The 17196-nt window shown below is 48.9% G+C and overlaps 1 protein-coding gene across 1 annotated transcript in view; it reads left to right on the forward strand.

Annotated features, from left to right (window-relative positions):
* chd6 (chromodomain helicase DNA binding protein 6) overlaps positions 1-16750 on the forward strand; it is a 64657-nt gene extending 47907 nt beyond the window's left edge. The window contains 22 exon segments of the mRNA XM_034584753.1: positions 87-205; positions 605-764; positions 1608-1697; positions 1817-1920; positions 2419-2548; positions 4602-4680; positions 4906-4963; positions 5769-6141; positions 6375-6583; positions 6845-6942; positions 7141-7956; positions 8153-8407; positions 8997-9318; positions 9536-9923; positions 9975-10915; positions 11496-11647; positions 12035-12301; positions 13577-14197; positions 14340-14579; positions 14676-14816; positions 15051-15155; positions 15306-16750. Of these exon segments, the coding sequence (XP_034440644.1) occupies positions 87-205; positions 605-764; positions 1608-1697; positions 1817-1920; positions 2419-2548; positions 4602-4680; positions 4906-4963; positions 5769-6141; positions 6375-6583; positions 6845-6942; positions 7141-7956; positions 8153-8407; positions 8997-9318; positions 9536-9923; positions 9975-10915; positions 11496-11647; positions 12035-12301; positions 13577-14197; positions 14340-14579; positions 14676-14816; positions 15051-15155; positions 15306-16481 (6844 nt within the window). The 3' untranslated portion in view covers positions 16482-16750.
* The last annotated feature ends 446 nt before the right edge of the window (positions 16751-17196 follow it).

Genomic DNA, 17196 nt, shown 5'->3' on the forward strand with positions numbered 1-17196 from the left:
GCTCGGTAGCGCCTGACGCCGTATACCTGCAAACACAACCGTTTTGGAAATGTGGAAATCAACGAATATTGTTGTTTGTCATGCAGAGCTCTGCTGGTTTACTGTCTGAGACACTACAAGGGTGATGACAAGATCAAGAGCTTCATCTGGGATCTGATCACACCGACCAAGGAGGGCCAGGACCAGACGCTGCTCAATCACTCCGGTGAGCACTGCACTTTTCACTCACATGTTCTTCACAGGTTTAGCATTTAGGACAAGAAATTATCTAAATCTTTGCAGCAGAACTGAGACGTTTCCTTTTTCATTCCTTGAATTCTCCTTTCTTGGCAAAACGTAGCACCTACATTACCCAGAATGCAGCTCAACCACTTACAGTTAGGTTGGAGATTCAGGCGTGTAATGATTTTCATTTATTGGATTCCCTCCTCCCCTGTTAAATTACTTTAATGTGTAAAATTGGTGGCGTTCCACGTCTATTAATTTACATCATAATAACTTTGCAGGAGGAAAATAATTTCACCTCAGAACCTCCCCCTCTGTTTGCTGCTTTATTGTTTACTTTCATTAAAATATCAGCGCTCCTTCTCCCTCTCTGTCGCAGGTCTGTCGGCTCCAGTCCCTCGGGGTCGGAAGGGGAAGAAGCTGAAGAATCAGCTGAACATTCCTGACGTGAAGAACGCCGACTGGCTGGCCCACTGTAACCCGGAGGTGGTTCTGCAGGACGAGAGCTACAAGAAACACCTCAAGCAGCACTGCAACAAGTCAGTCAACCGCCAAACCAACTTCCATTAACAGGAATCGTCTGCAATTCTGTCCCGGTTGGATTCCCAGCGTGGGGTCTCTGTGTGCAGTTTGCATGTTCTCCCTGTGTTTACTCCAGCTTCCTCCTACAGTCCAAAGACATGCAGATCGGGGGGATATCTTATTTGGAGACTCTAAAATATCCATAGATGGGGAATTGGCTGCAGCCCTCAAGAGGAAAAGCCGTATAGATGATGGATTATAGATTTTGTGAGCTGCAGAATAACAGAGTGTGAGGATTAGTGGGTAATTGTTGGTGATGTCTACCTGCCTGGAAGCTACAGGTGCTTCAACATGACGACAACAGTATTACCAAAGCCTCCGACGAAACAACAACACATTTTAAGTGCAGAAAAATAACCTGAGTGGTTGTTAAACGTATTGACACTTGAGGACGTTAATTCCACCCTGAAGCTGGGAGCTGTTTATTTACGAGGTGAAGTGTTTACTCCTGTATATCAGTTCAGTCGCAGGGCAGAGCAGTGGCTTTTAATTAATTCAGCTCTCACAGCGCCTGTTGACGGAAGAACTCTCATTACAAGAGCGGAGAGATTACGACGAGAGAGAGAGAGAGAGAGACATGACGGAAAAGACATGAGGAAGAAGCAGCGGTAGAACAATTTGCCGTCACGCACACGTCAGGATTAACCATGTCTGAACAAACATAATCTCTGTAAACAGATTCTGCACATTAATATTCAGATCCTGTAGCCGAGCGACAAGATTTTGGAACCCGAAGCTCCACCATTCAGAGCAAGACACTAATCTTTCACCTCCGTCTGTCTCCACCTGTCTGTGCTCAGGGTGCTACTGAGGGTGAGGATGTTGTACTACCTGAAGGTGGAGGTGTTGGGTGAGGCTGCCAATCAGGCTCAGGAGGGGACACCTGCCAGGTACGAAGCCCCCTCTTCACATTGCACCTGCTGAATTACTACGAGATTTATCCGGTATTTTAATAAACAAACAAACTGGCAGTAGTGATATTCTTTCACGTGTTTCTGCGTTTCCACAGTAAACTTGAGGTGCCACTACCAGACATCGACTACATTGAGATTCCTGCCACGTGGTGGGACACAGACGCCGACAAGTCCCTGCTCATCGGAGTCCACAAACACGGTGAGGGCTGATGTCCCTTCACACAGTTTTTAACAATCACCTGTTGTCGTTTGTCAAAATGTTTCCATCAGGTTTATGGATATGAGGGAAAACAAATACTTTTGGTTTCAAGATAGTTTGACTTTTAATGATTGTTTGATGACGTTCCAGTTCCTAAAGCTTTTCAGCCTTTTTCCTTTTTAAAGTTAAAACAAGAAGTGTAAACTCATTGTCTCGCAGCGTTTAAACAGATGTGAACACTCATGGAAGGAACACATCTGGCATGAGTTGTTCGTGTGTGTGTGTGTGTGTGTGTGTGTGGTGTGCACCCAGATGTACTTGAGTTTAAGCTTTTACAAACGGCATCAGACCATCACAGTCCACTTAGACACAAATTGTCAGCAGGCGACTCTGCAAAACTGCAACAGACTATTCTACTGTGTGTGTTTGTGTGTCTGTGGTTGTGTACATCATGTCTTTTGTCTGTTTTAATTGTCATCCCTATTTTTCCTTGCACAGGGTATGAGCGTTATAACGCCATGCGTGCTGACCCGGAGCTGTGTTTCCTGGAGAGGGTGGGGATGCCCGATGTCACAGCGCTGACGGCTGAACAGGGAGGAGGAGAGGGGCCGGCAGACATGGCTGACAGGTAGGGTACACACATATTGTATGTAACACACAAGATCACAACTGTGGTGTTACACTCTCTGTGTAATGTGTAGTTGTTCTTTAAGCTACATGGTCCCAGATCTGTTTTACAGTAGTAACCAAACCAAATCACACACACACTTATGGATATCACTCCCCTAAATATCTCTGACTATTTTCATCAAGATCCATGAACTATTTCCTGGGAAATCTGGGAATAATCTGGGAAATTTGAAAATGTCCCAAAAGTCATATCTTGCTGTTGGAGGAAGAGATACAAAAAGAAATCTGGATCCGCCTCGTTGACTGGATCAATGCCAGGATTTATTGAGTTTGCTCTTGGCCCATGGTTCATCCTTCTGCCGTGTTTTGTAGAAATATGTTCAGACAATGTTTGTGTAGTTCTGACAAAAAAACAAATCAACGGAAAGGGGCGAAAACAAATCGTCCAATTTGAGATGAGGAGATGAAGCAGAGACCACTTCAGTATCCTCCACCTGCTCCAGACGCACAGGAAACCTGGAGACGTCTGTGACCCACGTGAAGACCAATGATCTTCATCAGGAGCCACATCCCGGCGTCTGTTCTTCACCCTCGGCAGTATCGTTCGCAGCAGGAGCCAACACTGGTGTTAAAAACCCATCTTGTCCTCTGTGTTTGTTTGTGTTGACACCGCCACCTCCTCTCACACATGCATGCTTTACATTCTGGGTGTGAAGAACAAGATTAAAAAACACATAGAAATACACACGTTAATGCAACGGCTGATATCAGGGTCACTCACTTTGTGAATAACAGCCACGTCATGTTTTAATGATGAACAGACAGACGCACTCTAAACAGCTGCAGGTGTAAAATCACACAGAGCTCAATTTTAGCCTCAGTCGACCACTGAATTCTAAAAGCCTTTTCCTCGGAGGACGTGTGAAAACAGCCCACTCAAGCCGTTTTTCCACTACTTTTCACTCCGGGAATAAAAAAAAAAGAAAAAGAAAAGAACCTTGACTGACAAAAGCCAGAGAGAATAACCGAGAGCGACAGAATCTGCGGGAGAAAAAGAGGAGAGAGTAAACGCATCGAGGGGAAATTCATTTTCTGGATGCTGCTCCGTCGACTGATGGCGGAGCTGTGAAGATGAGACGCACATGTTTGAACAGGAGGCTTTGATCGTCTTCCTGAGGGTAATTGAAGTTGTCATTCGCTTTGTTACCTGTTCAACCCGGAGCCGTTCCCAGCTGAGCGCCGCGACTCCGCTGCAGAAACATCTCGTCTCTAAACGTTAACGCTGGGAAGGTTTCCTCCACAGGATGAGAGCATTTAAAATACACCAAGAAGAAGGGACAAATTACAAGGATTAAATTCATGCACACAGAGGGAGTGACACAAGCACCTGCACAAAACTTTCACTTTTCCTCAGGGCTGCCTGAAGAGTGATTTTCCTCCTGTGGAATTCCTGTGGAGGCCCGGGTTTGTCTCTTCCTCTTCTGTTCCTGTTCTCTTCCTGCTCTCTTCCTGCTCTCTTCCTATTCTCTTCCTGAACTCTTCCTATTCTCTTCCTGCTCTCTTCCTCCTGTTCTCTTCCTGATCTCTTCCTGCTCTCTTCCTGAACTCTTCCTATTCTCTTCCTGCTCTCTTCCTGTTCTCTTCCTGCTCTCTTCCTGTTCTCTTCCTATTCTCTTCTTGTTCTCTTCCTGATCTCTTCCCGCTCTCTTCCTGCTCTCTTCCCGCTCTCTTCCCGCTCTCTTCTTGTTCTCTTCCTGCTCTCTTCCTATTCTCTTCCTGCTCTCTTCCTGCTCTCTTCCTGCTCTCTTGCTGCTCTCTTCCTGCTCTCTTCCTATTCTCTTCCTGCTCTCTTCCTGTTCTCTTCCTGCTCTCTTCTTGTTCTCGTCCGGCTCTCTTCCTGCTCTCTTCCTGTTCTCTTCCGGCTCTCTTCCTGATCTCTTCCCGTTCTCTTCCTGCTCTCTCCATATTCACACGTTCACCTGCGGAGCTCAATAAGACTTTTACAACACTGTCAGTTCAGCCTTTCTCTCGTCTGTTGTTTCTCTCGTCAGTGTGTGTAAGACGGAGGAGGCGAAGGATGATGCCGAGAACAAAGCTGACGGAGGAGAGGACCGAGACGAGAGCAGCAAGGTGAAGATCACTCTCACTCTTTATTTAATCAGGCCGTCTCATTGAGATTTCATTTGTGTTTCATTAAAAATATCCCTGATAACATTGTGATATTGATTTGAACAAAATATCCAGTCTGAGAAAAAAGGCATCAAGACTGTGTCAGATGGTTGCGTGATAGAACTGTCGCTGTTGCTGTTGTGTTAATTCTTTCTAAACAGTTTTGTGTGTTTTTTTAATTGACAGGGAGAAGAAACCTGCTCCAGCACTGACACCTCGGACAAACCTGACAGTACAGGTCCAGGTGAGACTCGCTGCTGATGTGTACAGACACGTCCCTGATTTCAGACCTGCACTGAAGTCTATTTTCCTGGATGTGAAATTAGAAACAGAAACGCACAAATACAGACGTTCCCCCTGTGATCGAAGGCTGTTTAGCGTCTTGACATTGTCAGGTCGTAAAAACAATTTTCCTGTAATGGCTGCGACGTCCCTTTTTTAACACAATGTGATATCATTTCTCTCCTCCGGACTGAATCTTTAATTCAGTACGAGAGGTTCTTTCCCCTGATGCGTCCTTTCTAAACCCATTTCACCTGCTGAGGACTTCATTTCACCGCCTCCCAGCAGAGCACAGGGGCTCGACTGGGCCAAATGAGTTCTGATAGTTCTGATAGTGTTCGGTCTCTGTGGGTAAATCTAATGAACATCCACTTGTTGAATGTTACTCTGGAGAAAGACGGGGAGACGTCCACGCAAATGTCCTCAGGTAGAAAGTGTTCTGGTGTGAATGGAGGAGCGTAAGAGAAAATATTATAAACTCCTTCAGTCTTTTTTATTTTTCCAAACATTTTTATTGTAAAAAGAGGATATTTGGGGTTTTAATTTTAAAAATTAGAATTAAAAACCTCACGTCCTGCAGTTGTAACGGCCCAGTGCTCTGCTGTGATTGATTTTAGTTTCCCAGCTCATAGGTCCTCTGGTTTAAAGTGAGAAATCCAAGCAGAGTTAAATGAGAACGTGATCTGAAGTTTTTATTAGTTTCCAGACGTCCTGCGGTTAAGGCCAGTTCCACCTTTTATGGTCAAACTGTTTCTCTCTCCTCCCAGACTCCCAAATGTCGGCTGACGTCTGCGTCCAGGACGGGCCTCTGGTCACCACGACAACAACAGGAACAGGAACGGGCGTGGCGTCTCTGCACGTGGTCCAGGCTCGACCCGTGTGGCCCACGGGCCCGGCCTTGACGGCTCGCGTGCGACGCCTCATCACCGCCTACCAGCGGTTCACGCTGCGCCGCGAGCCGCTGCTCAGGCACGACTTCCTGCTTCACGACGGCCTTGTTGGCATGGGGATGGGAGGAGGCGGATCCTCTCACAGTCACCACGCCGGCGGGCCGCTGGCGTGGCAGCTGGGTGAAGAGCTGAGGAGGTGTTCTGTTGTCGCCACAGAACCGGACCCTCTGTTCCTGGAGTGGCAGAGGAGGTGATGATTCTGGGAATTTAAAGCAGAGATAAACCGATGAATAAATATTGATTATTGATCGTCAGAATCATCTAATTTTAAGTTTAAATATTATCATTGTTTGGATCCACAAAACCATGGATTATTATTCCGACCGTAATGTCAGAGAAAATAATTTTAACTTTTTACCAAGATGATAAAATGTACTTTTCTCTTCTTGAACATTTCTCCTTGTCTCCTCGCTCTCGCCTCAGGTGGACTCGTCGAGAGCAGGCGGACTTCTACCGCACCGTGTCGTCGTACGGGGTGGTCTACGACCCGGAGAGGAAAACCTTCGACTGGTCCCAGTTCAGAGCTCTGGCCCGACTGGAGAGGAAGACGGACGAGAGCTTGGAAAGATACTTTAACTCCTTCGTCAACATGTGCAGGACGGCCTGCAAGCTGCCCCTGAGGAAAGAAGAAGGTGTGGTTTATATTTGATGTGTTACAGAAAACCTTCTCTTGTCTTTTATATCCGCAGTTGGCTGGTTTTCACAATATATAAATCGACAAGTTAATGTCTTTACTGGGATGTAAGAGGGTCGAGCTCGCCATTTTCAGTTCAGCACATGAAAGTTAAGTTAGTGATACAAACATCAGCTCAGGGGTTGAACTCTCTTCATCTGTGAAACTCGTCTTCATGCTAACGTCTGACCCCCCCCCCCCCCCCCCCGTCTCACTCCAGGGCTGGTGGATCCCGCTGTGCTCGTGGAGCCTCTGACAGAGGAGAGAGCCGCCCGGACTTTGTATCGCATCGAGCTGCTCCGCAAAATCAGAGAGCAGGTGAAGAAACAAAGCTCTGTCGTTTATACGAGTTTTAAGACTCAGTTTCACGGGAACATAAAGAACTTCAGACTGAAGAATATGTTCATCCAACTGACTGACTTCTTAAACTAGTCTGCATCACAAAGCATGCTGGTGGAAGTGTTTTTCAAAAATACGACCGTCACACTCTAAATTTCCTCCTCCTCCTCCTCTCAGGTTCTCCGTCACCCGTTACTCTCCGCCCGCCTCCAGCTGTGCCGCCCCTCCCTCTACCTCCCGGTCTGGTGGGAGACCGGCAAACACGACCGCGACCTCCTCATTGGGGCGGCACGTCACGGCTTGAGTCGAACCGACTTCTACATCCTCAACGACCCCCAGCTGAGCTTCCTGGAGGCTCACAGGAACTACGTCAAAAGACAGCCCTCTCACCTTCACCCTCAGAGTTACCATCACCATCCTGGCTTGTCGATCTCGTCCTCTTCTTTCTCCTCGTCGCATCCGCAGCTGCAGCATCCTCACTGCTGCTTGTACGACTCGGGCCTCGGCTGCCACTCCCCTCAGCCTCCTGAATACCCCCACCAGTCCTCTCACCACCACCAGCATCACCACCAGCATCACATTATGCCTCCATCAGCTCCCTCTCCTTCCTCCTCTTCTTCCTCTTCCTCTCACCCTCACCTCCAACCTCCACCACTGGATGCCCACGATTCTGCCTCACCGAGCCTGGGAATGGTGCCCGGGTCTCGGGGAGATTTCCTTGACTGTCCCCCTTTGGATGAATCCCTGGAGCTGAGTTCCCTGCAGCATGACGCCATGTCTGCAGATGCTCTCCACGGAGGGAAAACATCCAAAGACGCCCTCAACGGTTTCCCGTTCAACTCTGCTGCAGGAGGTCAGAGTATGCTCAACTCGTACGGTGTGGGCGGAACAGACCTGGATTCAAAACTAAGGAGCGACGTGCTTGTGGGCGAGCAGGGTTCGTCAGAGGAAACTGGGCTGATGGCGCCGTCAGTGGAGCTGGACCAGTTACAGGTTTGTGTTCTCCTTTTTAATTAATGTCGTATATGAAGTGCCTGCAACAAACAAACAATAAAATCATATGATCTAACTCCCACAAACTCTGACATTTTGCAAGGACTTTCCCAAGGTCGTAATTGTACTTTTCTATGACCTCATCCACATGTGTGCACCGCCATCTTTCTTTCATCCACCACCTCTGTCCCTGCAGGCTCCCTGGGACGGGACAGATCACACCAGTCCTGCTCACCACATGTTCAACGAGTCCGATCCAATCCTGGGTCCCTCCGCTCTGGAGACCGGCTTTCTGGAGGAGGAGGACGAGGAGACGCAGGCGGGAGACAGAGGAGGGGAGGAAGGTGGGACCCTGGAGGAGTGTTTGGGCCTTCCGCCCTCATCCTCCCCGTCCCACCCATCTGCAGGAGATTCAGTGGAGCCGCTGTCCTCCAGCTACATGCTCTTTAAGGTGGGTTTTATCGTCCTGGTCCTTCAGGACGACATTAGCAACTCGCAGAGAAGATGATGATGATTTCAAAAGCATTTTAAAAACATGGCTGTGTAATCACAACCCCTGTGGAAACAATAATCTGAAACCATTTGTATTTTAATGTTTTCAGTGCGGCAGGCCGAGGACAAACAGTAAATTACTATGAAATTCATTTTCTCAAAACGCCCACTTAAGCTGTTACTGACTTCTACCAGAGGAATATTACTTTACTATTTAGCAGTTAAATGACATTACATTGTAAAGAACATATATTAACTACTTAATGTGCCAAACGACAAGACCTGCTGTTCTTTAATTGCTGCTGAAATCATTATTAAACAGACAATATTTTCGGTTTCGACCCAATGAGAGAAAATGTCTATTAAAAGCTGTTTAAAGATCAGGGAACTTTGGAAATATTGACGAACTAAATATAGTTTTAAAGCAGCACTATGTGACTTTGACTGAGCAACAGCGCCCCCTGCAGCCACACGTGGTGATCTGTGGTCTGAAAGATTGTTGGGAGGAAGTTCTGTATACATAAATGTGTTATTGTTATTTTGTTCAGGACATTGGTGTGAGCGAGGAACCCAGCGCAGATCAAACCGACCTGTCAGCGAGCCCCCCTCCGCCGTACGTCCCCCCTCCTCCCCTCTCTCTGTCTGACATCACCGCCCATGAGCCACAGGATAGGCTGGGCCACGCCGACGTCGCCGAGAGCCTGACCAATCCTGTGGACGAGGAAGAGGAGCGGCACGGGGGCGCTGGGTTTGAGTTCGATGAGAAGGAGGAAGAAGACGTGGAGGACTTGTCCGGGGAGAACATGGAGCAGAGCGGTGACAAAGAAGGAGGTCAGCGTCTGGAAGGAGAACAGAGTGACGCACAACAAGGTATTAGTGTGTAAAACTATTACGGTTTTATTGGTCTCAAAGTTTGGAAGACGTGTCAGTGGGCACTTGATTTTTCTACTTTCAGATCATGTGGGTATATCCAGACAGTTTCTAATAAACATGGGCCATCAGAATACATGTAAAGATGCTATAATCACATAAACTGCCTGCTTTCCTTTCCTCCTGACTTTAAATTCCATCTGACTTATATTTGCAGCCCAAAGTTTGGGAGTCTTGAATCCACACATGGACCAGATCGATGGGTTAGAACCAGAAGACCAGGACGAGAGGATGGAGGTGTCAAACCATCTGTCTCAAGACTTTCAGCAGAGCTTTGAGCGAGGAGAGCGTAAATCAGGCTTTCCCCGAGACGTGCATCCTTATCTCGGGAAGATCGAGCAGTGTCCCGAGTCTATTGAAGAGCCGGAGGAGGAGGTGGACGGGTTGATTTTGTATCAGACGAATGAAAAGTCTGGAACTCTGATAGGAAATGCATCTGAAGAGTTCCTGCACGCGAGAGAAATAGCAGAAAATTCCAGAGAGGACGGTTCAATGGAGCCCACGGATCTTTCAGATCAGGTGGATGAAACAGTGAAACAGTCGAACGCTAAAGCCAGTGAGACCGAGCTGGACGGCGTTTACTGCACACGACCCTCCTGCCCTTCAGCTTCACTCCCCTCTGACACAGTGGCATCAACGTCTGATGAGACCCACGCCAAGAACGGTGGGAAAACTGACGTCTCCACAGATCAGGAGAATTACGATGGTCCAGGTGAGGACTGTAAGAACGGAGCCCTGACAGTCTCCTCATATCAGGACAACAAAGACCATCTGCTTCAACACAACAAAATCCGACCTGTCGCCGCTCTGCCTGAAAACAGCGTTGACGCCAAAACACCGGATCTTAAATTTCCTCTGTTACCTGACGATGGTGGTGAGAAGAAACTGGCTCAACTGGAGCAGCCAATCAAGGTAGAGGAGACAAAGATGGAGGTCGTTGAGGAGGCGTTACCCGTCTACCCTGACAGCTCTGAAGTCAAACATGCAAAGTTTCTCGCTTACCCCGTTAAGTCAGAAAAGTTGGTGACCAAAGCGGAGCAGTTAGATTATCCCCTGAAAGAAGAAACCCTGCAGTCAGTACCTGAAGATCTAAGCATCTCCATGAAGCCTGAGCGCGTGGACCGTAAACCTGAAGTTCTCCAGTTTGCAGCCTTCTCAGACGGCGTCGAAGTCAAACCCGAAGCCAAACCAGTGGCTCTCGAGTTCGCTTCTTACCCAGACGTCTCCCGGCTTAAGAGTGAGACGAAGCCAGAGGGTTTAGGGTTCACAGCTTTCCCCGACACGTCCGCCATCAAGCCCGAGGCCAAGCCGGATGTTCTGGAGCTCGCAGCCTACCCGGACAGCTCAGAGGTCAAACCGGAGGCCAAGCCGGAGGACCTCGAGTTCACGGAGATCAAATCTGAGACGAAGCAGGAGCTGCTGGAGGCCGACAGCACGGTGCTGACCCCGAAGCTCGAGCAAGCGGACGGGCTGGTGGACTCCTCAGAGAGCCTGGTGGAGAGAGGCCAAGTGAAGGAGGAGAGGCCGAGTACACCAAGTAAGAATCCTCATACGAGACATATTTTGCGGCAGTTTATTTAACAGTAAACTGGTGTGAGAGAGGTGTAACTACGGCATGGAAGAAACCTCTGAGGTAGATGACATGAGTTTAAATACCTGTTTAATACTTGTTACAGATTAAATAACTATGAGCTGATTGTATTAATTGGACAAACATGTCTTCCAACATCTTCACTTGATGCCGACACCAAACAGCAGCTGCTGCGTCTGTAGAGAGTTAATATGATGTCATGTGTCATGAAGCAGGACGTGGACGTGGTGTTTCAGGAGCTCACTTTACTACAGACGTTGTCGAACTTCTTTTTACATTCACAAAAACCTTAATAACACACTAGAGGACACTATGTCACTATGTCTCCTTTAAGCTCGGTTTGGTTCAAAGGTCAAAAGAATTTAGAGTAATAGACCTGGAGGAGTAAAGATATATCTCTTAATCCACTTTCTGTCGACTAATCTGTTGCTTGATTAACTGCTTTAATCACGATGATGTTAAATTCACACTACATGTTTCCTGTTAGACAAACTGCTGGTTTCAAACGTGTCGTCCTCTGTCCTAGTCCCTGTGGTGGAAGGATACGCAGGCAGCCCCCGGTTTGCAGCTCCCATCTCCATGTGTGACCTTCCTGACGGCCTCCACGACGCCAGGGAGCCGACCATCGCTCAGCTCTTACAGGAGAAAGCACTTTACTCGTTTTCAGAATGGCCGAAGGTACCGTGTTGTCGTTTCCGTCCAAATGGAATCAGTTTAACATGAGACACATTTCAAAGCTGTAAAAGTTTAGTTACTTCAAGTTGTTGTTTCAGTTTGTACAGATTTGTTTTTCCCAGCCACAAATGTGTTTTCTTCTGCAGGAAGACAGACACCACTGTAGTTTACAATGTGCAAATGTTTTCACGAGGCAAACTCAAAAAATCGCCAACAGAAAGAGACAAATACAGTAGAAAAAGAAAACGGTTAAAGATTAGACATTATTTTTTGTTTATCAAAAGACAGATCGATTCTGAAACGTTGCCCTCCCCTCTCGTGTGTTTCTGGCACCGCTGTGTTCATCTTCTCAGGTTTTTAATTCCCGTCACATTATCTCTGCCCCTGTAGGACCGGGTGGTCATCAACCGTCTGGACAGCATCTGTCACGCCATCCTGAAAGGGAAGTGGCCTTGGCCCAGCGAGCAGCACGACGCGCCCGGTTCCCTCACCGCCAACTCCTGCCTGGCCAACAGCTTGGCCCAGCAGCACCACCACCACCGAGGGGGATTCCTCCCCACCACGGCCTCGAGCTCCGTCCAGGGACAGGCCAGAGTTCAGCAGACAAACCAGGGACTGGCGTTCCAGATCCCTCCGCCTCTGACCAGACTACCTAAGGTGAGAATGAACCTGTGACCTGATGAATGAATAGGTCTAAACCCTTTCCCGTCCATATCAGGGTATCTGTCATCTGTCTACATTTATTTCCATTGTCTCATATCACGATTCATACAAGTGGTGTCCAGTTTAAACTGCTGATAAAGTTCATTCTCCTCAAAGGAGACCGACGAAGACTCTGCAGACTCAGTGTTTTACTTTAAATTACATAAAAATGAAGTATGTAATTTATCCTTGTTAGTTTTATTGAGTGTGTATCGTCTGTTTAGTTTTTTTAATTTGTACAATATAGAGCAGGCTTGTCAGGTGACACTGGGCACCGCTGGTTCACTTCATAGATTCATCATTGCTTTCTTGTAAAGTTGCTGTTGTCTGTAATGTGTACTGTTGATATTATACATGTTGATATCAGACCTGGGCATGTAGTCGTATAGCTAACGATTTATTTAAGCCTCGTATATGAGGAAAATTACTAATGCTTTTACTCAGGGAGAGAGATTTAGAGAAAAATCTAAAAGTATTTGTTATTTTACAGCCAATTATCAGACTTAGAAAATGTTACACACCATAAACCAGGGAACTGAGGGTGTGCGACCTATTTATAGACTTAATATCTCATAATCTCAGAGGTGAACGAATCAGGAAATCAACGAGTTGTTATTATTAAAAGAATTTGGAACAATAGACATGGAATAGTTAAGTTAAATCTCAAAATTACTTTTCTGTCGACTCAGCTGACTGTTTTAATCCTAATCACATGATGCCATGAACCACAGATTGTAAATAAAGGGTGTGGGACCCGTTGAGTCGGGGCCGGGTTCTGACAAAAAAAGTTTGAAATAATATTACTTAGGCTTGAATCATTTTTCGAGCCCGAGCTGCTCTTGAGGCTCCACTTCCTCCCGCTACCCAGCAATGAAGCCTGAGTATCCGTTATATGAAAGCTGCCCTCTTGCAGTAGTGATCGTGGAGTGGAGCCGTGGCAGCGATCATCATGATTGACAGCTAAGACTTCAGTCAGTCTTAGCTGTCAATCATGATGTTCCACCCGATTTTATGGCATCAAATAACTCATTGACGTCAAGTTACGTCCTGAAGCTGACGCATCAAAACCGAGAGCTGATAAACTACAGTGTTGAGGTGTTGACGTAGTTTTCCCCAGGTCTGGTTGACAGCCGCCACTGTGTTGTGTCTCAGTCCATGTGTTTGTTTAATAAAGCCATCATCTCTCTCCCATTCTTGTCTACCCCTCACCCACCCTGTCCACCCTGACAGTACATGCCTCGGGGCGGCGCATGCGGGCGCGGAGCTTGGCGCCTCACCTCCTTGCCTCTCTTACAGGAGAGGCTCGTGGCTCCTCCCTACCTCCCCGAGCTCAAACGCGCAGGAGGTCGAAGGTCTTTCGACTACGAAGCCGCGGCCGCTGCAGCCGCTGCCAAGGTTTTAGCTGGGAAATCAGCGTCGGCGTGCCACGCTGCTGCCGCCACTAGCTCCAGTGGTGAGAAGGGGCCGGTGGTGGCCCCGCCCTCTCACCGCACAGGAGGCATGTTGATGAATGGCTGGCAAGAAGCAGCCATCGATCTAACCAAGTCGTCTACAGAAATAAGCACCACTAGTGGCTCGGGTGAGGCTGCATCAGGAAGCAGCCACCACGGGGCCGGCAGCGGTCACAAGCTGCCGCCGCCCCCCATCACAGCACCGTTAACTGGCTCTGTGGGAATCGACATGGCGGGGATACTGCAGGCCGGGCTCATCCATCCTGTAACAGGGCAGATAGTTAACGGGAGCCTGAGGGGAGATGACTCACTGAGGAGGAGGAGAGGGAGGAGGAGAAACGTGGAAGCTCTGTACTCTGAGTTCACCAAGAGCCGAGGACTGCACCTCCCTGAGACACAGGTGGGTCAGTGTGAGGCCGGTTTGAACTGTGTGTGCCTCAGTGTGACAGAGGAGCTTCACCGGGGGGGAGTCTGAAAGATGGAGTGTTAAATATCAAGCTAAAACATCTGTGTGTGTGTGTGTGTGTGTGTGTTACCTGCAGGGCCGGGTGGATATGATCAGCCACTCCTCCGTCTCCTCCTCCACCTCCTCGCCGTCCCCCTCCCCTTCAGAGAGACCCGCGGGTCCTCCCACTCCGTCCACCTCTTCTACTCCCACCCCCACGCAGACGCCTCCTCAGCCGGAGATTGTGGCGATCGACAGGGAGGCGGCGAGCAAAGGTCTGATCGAGTGGCTGAGACAGAATCCGGGCTACAGCATGGATCTGCCCACGTTCGCTCATGTACGTCAGAAACGCGCTATTGATGCGACAATGCCACGTTTATTTTTGTGTTTAAATAATGGTCGTGTCTCGTGAACGCCTCTGTCCTCTCTTCAGTCCGGAGCAGGTCTGTTACATGGTTTCGTGGAGCGTCCCAAGCAGAGGAGGCATCGCTGTAAAGACCCGACCAAGCTGGACATCAACTCTTTGACGGGGGAGGAGCGGGTGCCTGTCGTGCACCGAGGCACCGGACGCAGGGTAGAAAACACACACACACGTTCACACAGCTCACTTACACCATCGGTTCATCTACATTTTGGAGGAAAAAACCTCAGTGTCCTGCTGCGTTACACTTTGCTGCAGCTTGGTGGTGCTGTGGTGTCATCCACTGGTCTCACCGGCTGCCGTAAAGCAGATAAACACGGAGAACTCCCACATGTGGCTGAATATCTTTGTCATTGAATTGTTGTGCTGGTTTCCCTCACCTCACAGCTTGGTGGCGCCATGGCTCCAGCCATCAAAGAGCTTTCCAGGTGGTTGGATGCCAACTCGGAGTACTACGTCGCTCCAGACTGGGCTGATGTGGTCAAACACTCTGTGAGTATAACAACTTTAATGATGTCTGCAGGAATAAAAACATGCAGGATTATGATGTTAAAACATTGAGGGATGATTTTACTTTTTAATCCTCCTGTAGTTTTTTTATAATACGTTGAATATGACATTTGATCCTCCTTTAACCTGCAGGGTTTCCTCCCTGAGGGGAAGTTCTCTCGGATCCTGACAGAACCAGTTAACCGAGACCCGAACTCTCGTCGCCGTGGACGTCGGCCTCGCAGTGAGATGCCTAAGCCCCTCCTATCCGTCTCTGACTCCTCCTCATCAGGCCTCGGCCCCCCACTCTTCATGAACGGCGGTTTAATCGGCAGCATGGACTCCATGGTGGCCATGCAGAATCTCCGTGGCGGTATTTCTGGAATCCCCATCTCGGGGATCATGGCAGCTGGATTCCCTCACGGTTTCTCCACCCAGGCGGGTGGAGCTGGAGGGTCGGCAGAAGACGCCAAGAACGGGTTGAGCATGTTACCCATGATGCTGCACGGCATCCCGCACCCCCATGGGGCTGCGATCCCTCAGCATGCCTTGTTCAGCGTCGGAGCAATGATGGCACACGCGCAGCCTCCTCACCCCAGCTCCTCCTCTTCTTCTTCTCTGTCAGCGCCGAAGGTCACCACAACAATGGCACCCTCCACATCTGAGGCCAGCCCCTCATCCACAACGCCCGCGGACAGAGAGAGTGCAGCCTCTCCGGCCAACGGCGGCGAAAAGGACTGGAGCCAGGATGAGAAAGGAGCAGCGGACACCAACAAAAGGCCGGGAGCGATGGAGGCGGCGGCCATCATTACCTCCACCAGCAGGGCCCATCTTGGCTCTATGCACCTCGGAGCGAGCGCTGGCAGCCATCTTACCTTCAACCCCTTCCTGATCCCGGGCATGTCCCACGGCCTGCTGTATCCGCACATGTTCTTGCAGCACGGTGGCATCATGGCGCTGCCCGCCATGCCCCATGGCGTAGTAGACGGTTCCCAGGGAAGCCCAAAGAGGAGGAGGAAGAGAGGGAGGGAGGAAGGGGAGAGAGAGGAGGAGAGAGAAAGTACAGTTAAGGTTAGCGTCGCCTCCCACCCAGCCTCCTCCGTGTCTCCCTCCATCCCCTCTACCTCGGCTCCGGACCCAGGCCCACCTCCGACTGAAGAGCCCCAGACCGGGCAGGGAGACACGGAGGACGGGCCCTCGGAGCCCCAGGAATCAGACTCCCACCCCCATCCTGAGGGAGCAGCAGCAACAGAGGAGGACGCGGAAGGATCGGAGGAGAAGCAGGAAACTGAGGAGCAGAGACAGGAAGACGGAGAGGAGGGGGTGTAGAGGAGGAGACAAACTGGACAGAGAGACTTCCTGCGCTCTCCTCCCGTCTCCTCTGTTGCTCCTTTTCTCGACTGAGCAACAGTGTAAAGTTTGTGCCGTGTCTGTCAGTCAATGTCCATGTAAAGACTTTTATTATGACGATGACTAATAATAACGATGATGATGATGATGATTATATTCAACTTGGTCATGTTTATATACCAAGACCCCACCCGCCCTCTTCACTCCCTCCTTGTATACAAACAAGTGTAAGAAACGATTCTTCTATGTATTCTTCCCCTTCATTCTGCATCAAGACTGAGTCCACACACACACACACACACACACAGACACACACAGACACACACAGCAGGCTAGATCCTTTAACCCCAGAAGGGAGTGTTTGGCGTGTTGTCACACAATAATCCAAGTTGGTCTGTTTTGACAAATGTTTTGGATGCGCAGCTTTAGTTTGGTGTGTTTTGCACAGACACAAGATTTAAAGGAGGTGGTTTTCTTAACTCATTCTGAAGGGAGGAGGAACACTAGTGTAAAAAAAAAAATGAGCCCGTTCACCTCGGCACCGTCTTGCTACTCGTACTTGAGGATGATATTTTTGGCCAGATTGACCTGGGAGAATCTGAAGCGGCGTTGAAACACCTCCGTTACGTTGACCTCAGGCTACATCCACACGACTACGTTTCAATAACTGCTACAGAAGCAGCGTCCACTCTTC

This window comes from Hippoglossus hippoglossus, chromosome 5 (genome assembly GCF_009819705.1).
Source record: "Hippoglossus hippoglossus isolate fHipHip1 chromosome 5, fHipHip1.pri, whole genome shotgun sequence".
Classification (NCBI taxonomy): domain Eukaryota; kingdom Metazoa; phylum Chordata; class Actinopteri; order Pleuronectiformes; family Pleuronectidae; genus Hippoglossus; species Hippoglossus hippoglossus.